At 40.5% G+C, this 15186-nt stretch overlaps 1 protein-coding gene across 12 annotated transcripts in view; it reads left to right on the plus strand.

Moving 5' to 3' along the window:
• The window catches only part of CDC42BPB (CDC42 binding protein kinase beta), a 95634-nt gene that overhangs the window by 26679 nt on the left and 53769 nt on the right, over positions 1-15186 (plus strand). For all 12 annotated transcript variants that reach the window (XM_065636939.1, XM_065636928.1, XM_065636929.1 and 9 more), the window contains exon 2: positions 2518-2609. In XM_065636939.1, the coding sequence (XP_065493011.1) occupies positions 2518-2609 (92 nt within the window). The remainder of the gene's footprint in view (positions 1-2517; positions 2610-15186) is intronic.

Consider the following 15186-nt stretch of genomic DNA (forward strand, 5'->3'; position numbering starts at 1 on the left):
CTTTTTTCATTTACATCTATTAAACCAATTCATTTTAATAGGTAGTACTTCAGTTGACCAATTGAGATGGAAGGAGCAGGACCAACCTGGGATTCTTGCAGCTGTTGAATTGAAGTGGTGGTAATGAGGTCTGCCGATCCTTCCTTTCTGAAGGACACAGTTCCAAGAAAGACAGCATTAATGTCCTTCTCTGCAGACACTATTTATTCTGTTTATTCAAATCTAACTACATGCTCTGCTTGATACGTTATATTTATTGTCTTTTAAAATATAAAACTCATTGAATTCACTTGCTTTGATACAACTTAATGCATTTCTAAACCGAATCCCAATTTTAGTGAGGTGAAGTTTGATATACTTCAAAGCAAGGAGAACTGTAGACAAAATAATAAAATATTTTGTCACCAGTTGACAAAACAAGAAAAATCTTAGAAATAAGGGATTTTTTTTTTAATGTACAAGAGGGCTTAAACTCACGTGGATTTGTGTCTTTCTGCTTTGGAAGTTGCTTGGGATCAACTTAGAGCAGCAGGGTTTTTTATAAATACTTAAGCCAATTATTTTGGTATTCTGTTTACTAAATAGCATTATCGGTAAAATTGTTTATTTCTTTAAAAAAAAAAAAAGGTCTTGGGTTAGTAGTATCTGCCAGAAGTAAAATGACTAGATTTCATTTACCCTCTCCTTGAATTTTAATAATAGAATCTGGTGTTCGTCAAAATTAATCTAATGACCTGCATTCTGTAGTAGTGATCCATAACTTGATAACAGAACTTTCACATTAATTTCTTATCTGTAGTTGTATTTCCTGAGTCTGTCCTGGTTTGAAGGGAAGGAGACAGGAGAACCTTGCAAAATAACCAATGTGTATCACAGCCATCGGCAGTGGTATTTAGTCGTATACGTGTCTGATTGGACTGGTGTAGGTCTCATAAATCGTTTGAGTTGGTGTTGCTGAGTAAGTTTGTTAGAAACAGTTTGAGGTTTGGGAGGATGATGGTCTCAATGGCCTTGTGGTGGGGGAGACCATGGTGGGCATTTCTGCCCAGCTGAAAGGTAGAATCAAGCAGAAAATCTAGTAGGGTCTTGTTCTTAAATTTCATCCTTTGGATAGACAAGAAACATCCATTGGCAGAGGTATTACTTGTGGAGGAAACCTTTTCAGTAACACCTCTGCTAAGTACAAAGAAGCAGCACGGCTATTGTCCAGTACAGCTATTTCTTCATTTTATTAGCTGTTAAATGATTTTTTTTTGCTGAGAGGTTTTCAGGCTTTCTTGGTTAGAATTCCTACTGCAGTCTGTAATGTCCAGTTCAGACTTCGGTATCTTCTGTGTGTCTGTGAGGTTTGGTTTGTTTGTGTTAGCATCTGAAATACATCACTAAGGCAGTGACCCCTGTTGTAAGAATTCTGTTTGGCTTATAACTCATTAGCTTAATCATAATATAAGATGAGGTAAAAAGGGAGTTTGGGCTGATTTACAATGAATAGTTCTGTGATGTTTTATTCAGTTACAAATGGAAAAAATAAAACTGTTCAAAAACTTCAGAAATTTTAGTATAATGATGTTTGTGATTAGGTGGAGAAGAGTAATTTTTTGTGTGCTTAGAAGTGTAAGCATCTTTGTAGACACCATACTTGATCCTGTGCAGTCTAGCTTGTGCCACTCTGTTTCCTTATTGATTTGGTCTTCATAATTAGAGCACTGAATTGTAACAAAAGTGTCTAAACAGTAATCCTCATCTTGCGATATGCTAGAAATAAAGAAAATATTCTGAATGGGAACTAGAGAGGAGAAAATTGATGGGATCTGCAGATACAGTGGAACTCATCAATCAGATATTTCGAAAAATGTCTTGAGTCCAGTGGCACTAGCAGAACAAAGTAGGTAGAGGTTAGTTAGTTGCTGGGCATCTTTTAGGCTGCAACCCTTCAATACTTGGTCTAGTTGAGATCTGGTAAATGTTGCTTCACAGAAAAGATAGTTCAAAGTAAAAATGTTAAATTAGCCACAGATCTTGTAGGAAATGGTTTCATTGCTATTGAGTAGAGACAGCTCTCTCTTGAGAGCAAGTTGTTAAAGGCTTAGCTCGTACTAGATGAAATAATAAAACATAAAGCTGAACTCTGCTTAAGAAGAGAATTATTCTAGTGGCTGAAGGATAGGACAGATTTTCTCCAGGATTTACCAGTAATGAATCAGCTCTCTCCCTTCCACTTGGTCCTTCACTGATTCACAAAACCCTAAAGAAGCAGGGGGGGAATCCTTCTGAAAGACAACTTTGCTCTTTACTCACTGGCAGCAAGGCAATACCAATCATAGGATTGAACTTTTTTAAAAATTCTAAATGTTATTAAATAGTGTAATTAATTTTTTTTTCCTTTTATAGTTCTAATAGTAGTTGAAAAACTCCTATTGCACTGGGTATGCAATGAGTACCTCTGGTTTATGGATTTTTTTTGGCTTATAATATTTCTCTTCGTAATTGAATTTTCTTTTTTTTTTTCTTAAACAGCAAAACCATTTACAAAATTGGTAAAGGAAATGCAGCTCCATCGAGATGACTTTGAAATTATAAAAGTGATTGGAAGGGGTGCATTTGGTGAGGTAAGAGATTTTACTTTGTTGTAGTAACGTAACTTTCATTGTTTGTGCATCTGATTTTTTGCTGCAGTTGACCCGTACTAGTCCTAAAGAGAAAAGACTCGCACAGATGTATTAAAATACTTCAAAATGTGGGATGTTGCAAGCTACTTCTAGTGAAAGGTCCCTTTGAAGCAGGATATTTAGTGTCCGGTTCTGCCGTTTCTGTGACTGGTTCCTTCTGACTTCAGCGTAGCAAAACAAGTGTCTCCTCGGTGTGCGTATGGGCAGGGTGGTCCCACCTAGCAGCTGCACAGCTGAATTTGGGATCTCTTCTCCCGCTTGCCATATGTACTCTTCTGTGCTGCTGTAATTTAACACAGAACTGGGCTGCTTCTATGGCAGGAGCGCAGAGGCTGCTCCACCCATCTGCTCTTCTCTGTAGCAATCTGGTAATACAGAAAGACGCATTTGGCTGCCTCAAAGGCTCTTCCCTGTCATCTTTGAAGATCAAAGGCTGCTGGATCTGTTTTTTGGACAGCAAGTTGAATCATGCTGGGATGATAGGAACGCCTTGTGTTTTGAGGACTTGCCAGTCCCAGGACCCTGGACTGAGGCTTTGCTTCTTAATATGCTTGATGAAAGCCTCATCAGTCGTAGAAGTCTGATAGGGCTTTCCACTGGCAAAAGCATTCATGGACATGTCCCCTCCAGTAGGCACAGGATACCTGAGACTTCTGGAAAACCTCAGAGACAACCCTTCCAGCATTTAAGTACATGTGACTAAAGCCATAGCTGCCAGCAAAAGAAGTTATTAACCAGAGAATTTTTAGAATTAAAAATCCCTTACATTTCTTTCAGGAAGCTTCTTTTAAGTAGTGCCACAGTAAAGTAAAATGTAGTGACAGCCATTAGTGGCTCGCTTCAGCTCATTAGCACTTGGTTACAGCTGCTGCTGCCAGTGGCTAAGGCTGGGCTTCCTTATCTTCATCTCTTCTTGTCTCCACACAGAGCAGGACTGTGTGCTGTGCAGGGCTTTCCTTCCAAGCATGGCGTGCCCTGGACTCTTTCACATAGGGTTTGATTGCGGGACAGAGATACCACAGGCAGACCAGAAACAAAGCTAGAAAAATGCCAGGAACCTGCTTGACTCGGGTTCAGAAAGCAACGAGGTTTCTATGTGCATATGCACTTGGTGGTGGATGAAGTAATAGCTTCATATCCATGTCATTTTAAGCTACTTCCAAGATGGCTTTTGAGGAAAGTGGATACCTGAGACAAAAATAAGTGTTTCAAGAACATCCCTTCATCTGTGCCATCGTCTAATGATGTGATGAAGTAACATGTAGCTCATGTGAAATCATTGTGAGCATATCTGCTGAAGGTACTTGAGCATTTTAAGTAAAATGTCCAGATAAGTGGTAAAATCTTGACCTGTAAGACAAAAGTTCACTTTCTAGTGGATATTGAACTTGAGTTGCAACATTTGTTACAGAAAAGGAAGTGTTATCTCAGGGTAGTGGAAATACTGCATGCGGATCAGTTGGTTGTTTCACGTGAGTGTTTGTTTTTAGCTGATGTGTATTATTTGAACATGGCTTTTAGAAAAAATATGGCCAAGAGTTTGGCAGGAAAAAGCAGAAATGGGAAGAAAATTGATAAGTCTAAGGAAGGGCTGAAAGCTACAGATTCAGTCTAGAAAAGAGGTCTGAGCAGAGAGGTTCATTTTGAGGAGAGTTCCCCCACTTACTGCAGAACCATTTTGCTGTGCATGAGCTGGATTTCTTTTGGAGGAAACTGAACCAGAACCTCTGTTCCAGCTGTGCACCAAATGTGCTTCTGGCCCCAAACAATACATTAGAATCAATCACTGGGTTTGACTCAACCAGGCAAGATACAGTGTGAAGCACAATTCCTGAAGTGCACACAGTATAGATGGGAAGGCTCAGCACAGGCTACTTTCTTCTGTTGTTCTGGCCTTGCTGTGCCAAATTACTTGCTGTAGTGGCTGTGACCGCTATCTAAAGAATTTTGGATTAGTGTTTTGGCAGTTTGTCTTTTGGTGGGATTAGAGGTGGTTTCTGGATCTTTTCAGAACTAGACTGGTGAATGCTATAGCTATCAAAAATGGTTTCAGGTCAAGGGAACCCTTTATAGCATCTTGCAGATGGAGTCAGTGTTGGGAACGCCTTCACACAGCATAACTTTAAGGGTGGGCTGTTTTCCATAGTTCTTGCTCTGTTCTTTTTCAAAAAGATGCTCTTCTCCACTTAAGGAATTGACCAACTAGAAATCAGACAGCAGATGAAGTATTTATACGAACTTCAAGAGTCTTCAGTTTATACTTGCTAGGGCATCTAGGATGATATTTCTTAGCTTTGGATCAAGAGTCTTAAAGTGTTGATTCAGGCACTCCAAACACTATTAATACAAGTTTCCATCCAGAACTTGTATCTTTTATACAATGTCTTTCATATTCTTTCATTTGGAAAAGCATCAAACTTAACCAAAGCAATTACAGAATCACAGAATCACAGAATGTTAGGGACTGGAAGGGACCTCAAAAGATCATCTAGTCCAATCCCCCTGCCAGAGCAGGAACACCTAGGTGAGGTTACACAGGAAGGCGTCCAGGCGGGTTTTGAATGTCTCCAGAGAAGGAGAACCCACAACCCCCCTGGGCAGCCTGTTGCAGTGTTCTGTCACCCTCACTGAGAAGAAGTTTCTTCTCAAATTTAAGTGGAACCTCTTGTGTTCCAGCTTGAACCCATTACCCCTTGTCTTACTGTTGGTTGTCACCGAGAAGAGCCTGGCTCCATCCTCGTGACACCCACTCTTTATATATTTATAAACATTGATAAGGTCACCCCTCAGTCTCCTCTTCTCCAAGCTAAAGACACCCAGCTCCCTCAGCCTTTCCTCATAAGGGAGATGCTCCACTCCCTTCATCATCTTTGTTGCCCTGCGCTGGACTCTCTCAAGCAGTTCCCTGTCCTTCTGGAACTGAGGGGCCCAGAACTGGACACAATATTCCAGATGAGGTCTCACCAGGGCAGAGTAGAGGGGAAGGAGAACCTCTCTCGACCTACTAACCACCCCCCTTCTTATACACCCCAGGGTGCCATTGGCCTTCTTGGCCACAAGGGCCCAGTGCTGGCTCATGGTCATCCTGCTGTCCACCAGGACTCCCAGGTCCCTTTCCCCTACACTGCTCTCTAATAGGTCATTCCCCAACCTGTACTGGAACTTGGGGTTGTTCCTGCCCAGATGCAAGACTCTACATTTTCCCTTGTTATATTTCATTAAATTTTTCCCCGCCCAACTCTCTAGCCTGTCCAGATCTCGCTGGATGGCAGCACAGCCCTCTGGCGTGTCAGCCACTCCCCCCAGCTTGGTGTCATCAGCAAACTTGCTGATAGTACACTCAATTCCCTCATCCAAGTCATTGATGAATATATTGAACAGTATTGGTCCCAGAACTGACCCTTGAGGCACTCCACTAGATACAGGCCTCCAACCAGACTCTGCCCCATTGATCACGACTCTCTGGCTTCTCTCCTTCAGCCAGTTTGCAGTCCACCTCACTACCCGATCATCCAGTCCACACTTCCTCAGTTTTGTTGTAAGGATGCTGTGGGAGACGGTGTCAAATGCTTTGCTGAAGTCAAGGTAGACCACATGCACTGCTCTGCCATCGTCAATCCACCTTGTTACGTACAATTTGTACATCTCATCCCCTCCAGTGGAAACGAAATTTCACAGAAGTAAAATGAGAAAGTATCTTAATTTCATCCTTCTGTTAGAGCTTTGAGTACTCACAAAGTCAGTGGTGTTAGTTATCTCTCAACATCACAGTTTTGTTCAGAAATCATTGATTTTAAGTTCATCATACTTTAATCCCACTTGCCAGAGATGATGTCATGCTTTTTGCTTATGAATGAATCCTTTGACCCTTGTGTATATTACAGTGCCAAATATTACCGGCATTATAAAATAATAATTACATAAAGGTTGAAATTTCATAATAAGAAAATAAAATCAAGTTTCTGGAGAGCGACTTGTATAAAGCACTTCAGAAAAACGAATAGAGGAGCTGTAAGTAATTTTTCCGTGGTACATTCATACATCCATAGGAACTATGTTAGAAATTAGGTGATGGAATTCTAGTGGTTATTAGTTCTTGTTTAACAAAAACGCAAACAAAAAGCCCCGCAACTATCTGCTAGAAATAAATTTTTGAAATACCTGTAAAATATTTGTTAGACCGCATAAAGAAATTAATCAGAATTAAACTAAACATATTCATGTTAGAATTAAGTAGTTTAAATTAAACGCTGAACAGCTAAACAAGCCAGACTTCAAAAAGGATGAAAACTACATTCCATTCTTCTCAGTTTAGCTACTTCAGACTTTTTGGAGAATGCCAGGGGCTTTAGTCTTACCAAAGAACTTTTGCATAAATCAGTAGCTTTGAAGAAAGATAAATAAAATAAAGTCATGATATTAGTTATCAGTCAGGATCAGTGGTCAATTTTTGCCACACGACACGTAAGCCAAGGAAACATGGTCTTTGACCAGAGAGAGGACTGAGACCACATGTGAGCTTGTCCTTGGGAACACAACTGCAAAATCAGTATCTGATTTAAGGCAGATGGATACAATCACCAGCACATATCTTTACTGGCATGTCAGTGCCTTTTCTTCTTTTCTCCTTTTCAAACCAGCAGAACTCAGCCTGGTTCTTTATAATTTTTCCAGTAATATGAAAACAAAACCCAACTGGTAACACAAAACCACCTAAGTGAAAGTTATTATAGCATGGGAGATTTGAGAAAGCAAGAGAAAAAAAATTTTCGTAAAGTTCACTTTATTATGGTAAGACAGAAGTAGCCTAGCTCAGAACCTAAAGATTTCTTCTGTAGCCACCTGCCAAAACACGCAGTTCTCCTTCTCATCAACTAAGCCAGCTGCTTTGCATGCAGGTTAAACTGAATGTCTGAATATCCTTTGCAGCAATATTTAAGGCTCTGACTCCTGGAGTCACTGGCTTGAGAATATAATTTAATTTTTTCAGAAGTTTCATAGTCATGAAGAAAATTTTGACATGTTCTTTGAGTGCATGACAGCTAGAATAGCATATAATTTGAAATGCTAGCTGTAAGAACTGCTTGTGGCTCTTCCCCATGTCCCAGGGTGTATTCACCTCAGTGCATACCTAGCTGGGTGGAATACTTTTCCTAAGTAGTTCGGTTACTTTCAGTCTTTCTTTTTTGTGGGTCATATAGGCAGATAGCTCATGTGCAGAGGTGCAACCTCCACGAGGAATAAAACTAATCATTAAAAAGCCTCCTGAAATAAAATCGGAACTAAAATGGGTTTCTGTAATCTTAATTCTGGTTTCTATTAATAAAATTGATGTAGAAGTCTGTCTTCGTAGACAAGAATGTTTTGTAGGGTGAAGTTTTGGTTAACTAGTGAAAATACACTTTCTTTAGAAGAAGATTTAAAGAATATAAGCACAGAATGGAAAACTCCTCCAGCTTTTAGACCTTTAAAAGAACCACACCAAACCAAAAAAACCCAGTCTCACCTGTGGCTTGAAGTTTGCATGTTCCTGACTACTCCTTCTGTCTAGAAACACCCTGGACCATTATTTGAAATGAAAGAATGTCCTGAGAACCTGTGCTTGGTGGGATTGTGACTACCTGAGAAACTTAGGCCAGCCCAAGCAGTGCGTGCCGGGTGCTTGGTGTTTGACCCTGCACACCAGGGGAACTGGGAGCACTATTGCTGCAGTGTGGTGAGAGGGACAGCACGAGGATCCTCTCTGTGGGGACTATCTGGCTCTATATATTTGCCCTTGTTCCTTTGCAAGCTTCATCTGACCTCTTAGTAATGTACTTATAATTCTTTAAGATCACTTTTCCTCATTTTGTGTAAAGGACCGTTCAGGCACGTTCCTGTAGATCAGCACATCTCGATGAAGAGCAGTTGTTGAAGGAAGAGCCGTGCCAAGATATACCTTGTTTGAGAACCTGATTGTATAACGTGGCTGACACCTCTTGGAAATTTGGCAGCATGGGACTGAACAATTGTTTTCCTTCCCTTGTTTGTTAGCAAGGATTTCTCGAATGAGCAACACTCACTGTGGTTCCAGCGGAAGGGTGGAACTGCTTGGTCTTGCTTAGCACAGAAATAACTAAAACTCTTAATGTGCCCCACCTAAGCATTACTGCTCTGGATGGATTAAAAGTAACTTTTCATATAAACACTTGTTGTGTACAGACTTGATCTGTGTAGTGTTTAGAAATCGTACATCACCTCAACTCAGGTTGCTTAGTCAGAGTCTTAGCTGGAATCAGAAGACGTAAAAATGTGTTTTCAGAAGAAAATAAATACTGGTTGAGACAACAAGGCTGATCCCCTGTGTAGCACAGGTTTCTGATAAATTATGTCGTTCCTAATGAGGGATATATTGGCTGGGGGTGAAGTGAGACCCAGAAGTGAATATGCAAAACCTAAGCTTCCTGCGGACAGTTGTCCTTGGCGGTGACATGCAGAGGTGTCTGTGCCTTTTCCACCCTGTAATCGCAGCTGTAGAGTACCGAGTTTAATGTTTTTATATACTTCTAGAAATGAACCTGGGGCACAGTGAGCCTACAGACTGCAATTAAGGCTGTTTCACCTATTCAGAAGCTTTGGTGAATGTTATTAGGTACCCAGCAGGGACAGTACCTTCCTACATTGTACATTAACAGAAGGTGTAAGTATTGCACGAAACATATGACATTTTTCATCCAGCTATTCAAAGAGTCAAAGCATTCAGAATACGATGCAGAAGAAATATTGTATTAGCTTTGCTTTTCTACACTATGCTCTTCACCAAAAGAAAAAAAAAAAATATTAAAGCAGGCTATTTTCTGCTGTGGAAATGGATGAAGAAAGAAGCTGCTTTGTTTTGAAAATGCTTCAAAAGAGCTGGTTGCTATCTCAGTCCTCCCCGCTCCCTGTCTGTTTGTATGGCAGCACCAAGTTACTATGGTGACAGGCAGGTTGGAAGGGGCTGGAGAGACACAGTTCATTGTGGTGCTGCTGCCAGACCAGCCACTTGTCTCTGCCACCCCCGACTGCTGAGGAAGAGCTTGGGTGTTATTCGAGGCCTTTATTCTTCTTTTGCAGAACCTTTCTGGCTGGCACTTGTAAGTGCTTTCTTATTTACACAACATGGAGATCAACACCGTGTGTTCAAAAAAAAAAAGATTTTGCTTTGGAAATGTGCACTGTGGCGTATGAACCCTACCAAAAGACACTCTGGTTGCTCATTTTAAATGTAAAATAGACATAAAAAAACCTGATAGAGAAGTCCAGACCAGTTTTTCCTCCAAGATGCAGTATTAAAACCGTTAGCTGATGAGCTATATTTCAAAGATTTTTCACATCCAAGAGTGTCAAGAGGATAAGGCAGTTCCTGCAGTTGTTTTTTCAGTAGCTAGTGTCCCAAGTATCAATAGCATGAGACAGAAATAGTAGAGTAAAAGTGGCATATATACAAGCTTTAACTGAGGGAAATGACTGTAATATTTGATTATGAATCTCATAATAAGACATTACGGGTAAATTGTTTACATCTGAAATGACATGTTGTCTCTCCTCCCTGTTGAAAGGCTTGTCTAAAATCTCTGCTCAAATGTCTAAAGTCATTCCAAATTCCTGCCAAAGGTTAATTCATGGTAATTTTACACTGTTTTATCCATGTAATTTTATTGTCCATTAGCCTAAGCAGATATCTTATCATTTATCATCCTTATTACTGATGTCCTTCCTTCCAATTTTATGTATAGGTAGCGATCATATCCACTTTTTCACTCTTTTTTTTTTTTTTTGAACAAGTAAAACTTTTTTTGTTCCCACAGTAGTATGAGAGGCTCTTTAGTTCCTTGATCGTCTCAATAGTCCTCCTTCACACCTGCTTCAGATAAAGTTTATTTCTCTGAGGTGTGGCTGTGAGGGGGTTTCCAGTCAGTTTGTGTTTCTACAAGGCAGTAATGTTTACCCATCCCTACTGGTGTGTATCTGCCTATGAATTCCAGAGTCCTGTTTGTCTTTTTCTTATCTACCTGCCGTTATGAGCTGATTGCATGAGGATTATCGCCTCTGTGTCTGTGTTCCTCTTCTTTTCAACTGACAACTTTTTGCATTTGAGTTTCACCTTGTTGCTGAAAGTCCAGTCCTTGAGGATAAGTTTTACCTGGAAGTTTAACATGCTGTGAGCATGAGTATCATCCTAGTTAGCTTTTTTAACCTTTGCTTTGAAATTAATGCCAGCATGGTTTCCAAGAAGTCTTTTTGTTAACTATCATAATTGTTTTCTGGAAATCCAGTCTTGGATTTAAATGATTTCTGCACGTTCTTACACCACACTTACCGTTTACATTAAAGAAAATTTGTAACTTGATGCTGCTTACTAATGCTGGTCTTGTCACTCAAAGGGCAGAGTACAGTGGTGGGAAGTTCTGTCGTGTTTGCAGAGGCTGATTTGACTCAGATTCCCACCATGTAGGTTTTATCAGGGCATGAGGAAAGGTGGAACTGGGCCTCAAATGGCTTTGAACATTGCAGCCGTAAATGACAATATCAAGTGCGTCTTGAAGACCAAAATGCAGCAAAATACTTCCACAAAACAATTCAAGAAGCAAAATACTAGCTGTTGCCAAAGTCTAAAAATATTGGTTCTCTTTTTAATTTTATTGCAGTACAAGTGAAACAGAGCTTTGAAATGGATGGCAGAAGTAATAAAAATATGATAGTTAGGGTGTTGTGGCATGTAGTTACCACAGGTGGCTCTCACTTACGCTTTAGCCCCAGTCATCATACATTTTTTTGACATAAATATGGCTAAAGTTGATTGAAGTGTAGGCACTAGGATTCATTAGGCTTTCAGAGGTCCTTGAGGCAACATATTTTATTGCAGTGTCCCTGTTCCTGTGACTCTTGAGCATGATGAGTCACAGTGACAGTAATCAAATCAGCTGGTGACATCTTAGACCCATACAGGATTCCCTGGAAGGGGGGTTGTGGTGGCAGGGGAACCCCTGAATCTGGAGTTTTTCCTTGCCAGTGTTTTAAGACTTGGTAAAACAGAATCACCTAAATCTCTCTACCAAACCACTCTGTGATTGTTGAGTATTTGAAACCTCTGATTCTCCATTCCAACCTAGCGTAATGAGATACAAGTTGGCTAAGTCTTAATTTCACTAATTTGACACCGGTATCAAAGATAGTTGTTCTGGGTCAGAGGTGTGTGGATTATTTAGCCCACATCCCATCCCTTTGGCCACACCTGGAAAGGTACAGAAAAATAATCCAAGGACAGAGCAAAGCTGAACCCTCCCAGCTTCCGTTGGCTGAGGGTTCAGGGACCCCCTGACCTATAACCGATGGTCAGTAGTCACTGAGACTTCTCCTATCTGTGTTACTCAGGTATTAAGCACGTACTTACATACTTTCTGAATATTTCGGTGCCCACAGCAGCCTGCAGCTGAGTTCCAAAACGGTGCAACAATAAGACTTCCTTCATCTTGCTACCTTTTTATTTTGTTTGATGTTTTTCAGTTCGTGTATTATGAGAAATGTCAAATAGTTGTTCTCTGTTCATTTTGTCTGCAACATTTGTGGTTTTGTGTGCCTGTCAGAGTTGTTATCTCTTCCAGGCCTGCAATATTTTAGGTTATTAAATTTTCTTTTTCAGAAACTGTTTTATACCTCTGCTTGTGCCTTTTTTCCTTTCATTATCCTTAACATACTTTTTTTAAACTTCTATTATAGTGTAAGTTGTCATAGCTTTGGAAATGAAGAGTGAGCATCAAAATTAAATCCTGATCTTTTACTTTTAAACTTTGAAAATAAAAGTAGTGCTTTTGTTCTTAAAGTAGGCATCTACAGCAGTTTACAAATCTGCTTCCTTTGGAGTACCTGTGAACACCAACTATTTTTTTTAATGTTAGTAGATGTGGTGGATTGTTATGTAGTATAGGAGCCGTCATATTTAAAACCTGGCATCTTGCATGGTTAGCACAATTGCAATAGGAGAGTTTCTGTTTAATCTCGCAAAGTGGTCATCAGTGTGGTTATTGCAATTGAATTTGAGGTATGGCAGAGGAAGAGGAATTAATACAAAAGTAAGAAACAACAACTACACCACAGCATCTCAGAAGCAGCCAAAGCATTACATGATGAATGTAAACTTAGAAATACTGCCACCTGATGAAGGACATGAAAGAAAGCTAACTCGAGGAAACACTAAGGTGTTTTATGGAACAAAGGGTGCAGAATTCTTTGCATTATTGCAGCAATATTCTTGTTTATAACAGTATTGAGTTTATCAAGGCATAATTTAGTTTGTGCTTCCCTGTTTCAGTTCAGACATCGATGAAGTTTGGGTTTTGCATTTCTCTTTCTTTGTTTCCTTAAAAAAACCCCGTAACGACTAGAGCAACTTGAGGAGTCAGGTCTAGTCAGGCCAAAATTCTGTTACTTCTGTGAGGCATCTTGTGCACCTTTCAGGTTTATTTTCAGAGATAAAATTCTCGGGGAATTACCTATATTGCTGTATGCTTGCATTCATTTTTCTGCTGGCACAAGAAGCTGTCCCACTGTCACCCTTACAATTAAAGCAGCAGTGTGTTTACTGGTGCCATAACTAAATAACCACTTAATGTGAAAATATGAGTCAACTTTCCTTTTATTAATTCTGGTTTTTCTTCCACAGAAGACAATTATCTTCCTCCAGAAAGTTTAAATTGGGCTTTTTCAAGCAGTCCTTTCAGTTGAAAATAAATAGCATCAGTATAGATAGCAACTGGGGAATTGCTAAATAGGTCCTACAGATTTGGCTTCCTTTTTTCTTTTTCCAGGCCTGCTCTCATTTACTACTATGTTCTAACATTTGCACAGCTCTCAGCAGTGCATGTCCTCTGCAGTGCCACACTCAACATCATTCCTCAGTGGTTCAGCAAGCTTCAGACTTGGGCCATCCTGCAGTGCTTTCAGACAGCGATGGCCTTGGATAAAGTGCAGTAGATGCACGTCTGGCTTCTGGTTGGTGCACTATACTTGTACTTAAATGGCTGAGCCGTTCTAGTGTTGCGGTGTAATGAAACTTGAGTGTTGCTTCTTCAGGGCTCACAGAGTCGCGCTTGCAAATTGCTTCTGCCCCAAAGCTTTTGTTCATCTGCAGCAGGTAATTGTGCTCAGTTCTGGTCTGTCCCTTCCCTGAAATGGAGGTATTTCCTGAGTCATCATGTTCTGTATGGAACAGTTTAAAATGTGTAGCAGGTATATGTCAGCATCTTGCAGTTTCTCAAAGCTTTTAATGTGCCGTTTGACTTAGAGTGTGCCTTCGGCTGTATCAGGGTAATGGTTCCATTAAGTGTATGGAGAGAGTTTGTCACAATGGCTTTTAGCTGCAAGGCCGCGATGAGGCTGAGAGCAAGGCTAAGCCTTTTAAGCCATTACTGAAGGTCAGTGTTGAACAGTTTTGTATCTGTCAAGCAACCTCGTGTGTTTGGTTCAGACTTTCTTGTCTTACCCATCCTTCCCCCAAAGCATGAGCAGTGTCTGTGGGAGGTGTTTGTAGGCCAGGAGACACTGGGATGTAATGTAGCTGTGGATATTCTACATTGTGGACAGAAGCTTCTTGGGACTGTGTCTTTCCCAGCTGCAATTAGGGCCAGATTCTCATGTCTTTCCACTGATGGGTGCCTGCTCGTCCTTTTCTTAAGACACGTTTCTGTTACATGACCCTGCGTGCAGGTGTGTACCAGATGTCCCTCATCCCTTGCGTGACCTGGTGAGTGGAGCTGCCTGCGCCGTAGGGTGGAAGGCTTAGGTGTGCATCCGCAGGGTGAGGTGTCTGTCTAAATGTGAATATCCATTTTTTGTGTTGCTGGAGGAGCAGTCGTCCCCCTGCCCTTACCTGGAGCTTCTTTACTGGCGAGGTGCAGGGAGGTTTTATATTTCCTTCTTCACTCTTCAGGACTTCTGATTTTGTATAGTGTTGCTCTGCTTGACACACTATTCCAGCCTTGTTTTGTAGTCAGTGTCTTCTTAGAGCTGCTGTAGCTCCCGAATCCCTTACAGATAAGAGTTTTAAAGCAATAGAAGAGATGAGCTGATATGATTCCTGTTATTTTTCTCACTGCTATTCAGAGCTCTGTTGGAAGCAATGAAAGCTGGTTGGTTTTCTACTTCTGAAATAGAGACAAGCTGAGAAGCAGCAGAAATATTCAAGCAGTCCATGTATAGTCCTGTGAAAATGTTGCTGTCTTAGTTGTAATGCCTGCTTTTCTTTTGCCAACTGGAAGAATTTTGTGGAAATTATTGCTTTACTACAAGAAGAATTAGTTTTGGTCTTGGAGAATACAAGTCTCGGTCAAAATAAAGTCTTTGCATTCCTAAGCCTTGAAGTTTTTGTATTCTTTTGGTTTTTCTTCCACTGTCCAGCTATGTGCACAGCTACTGTTCATAATAGACCAGTCTAAGCAAGTCTAATGCACAGGATGCATAGTAAAATGCTTCAAGCAAAATGATGGATAAGTACATG

This window comes from Caloenas nicobarica, chromosome 5, assembly GCF_036013445.1.
Source record: "Caloenas nicobarica isolate bCalNic1 chromosome 5, bCalNic1.hap1, whole genome shotgun sequence".
Classification (NCBI taxonomy): Eukaryota; Metazoa; Chordata; class Aves; order Columbiformes; family Columbidae; genus Caloenas; species Caloenas nicobarica.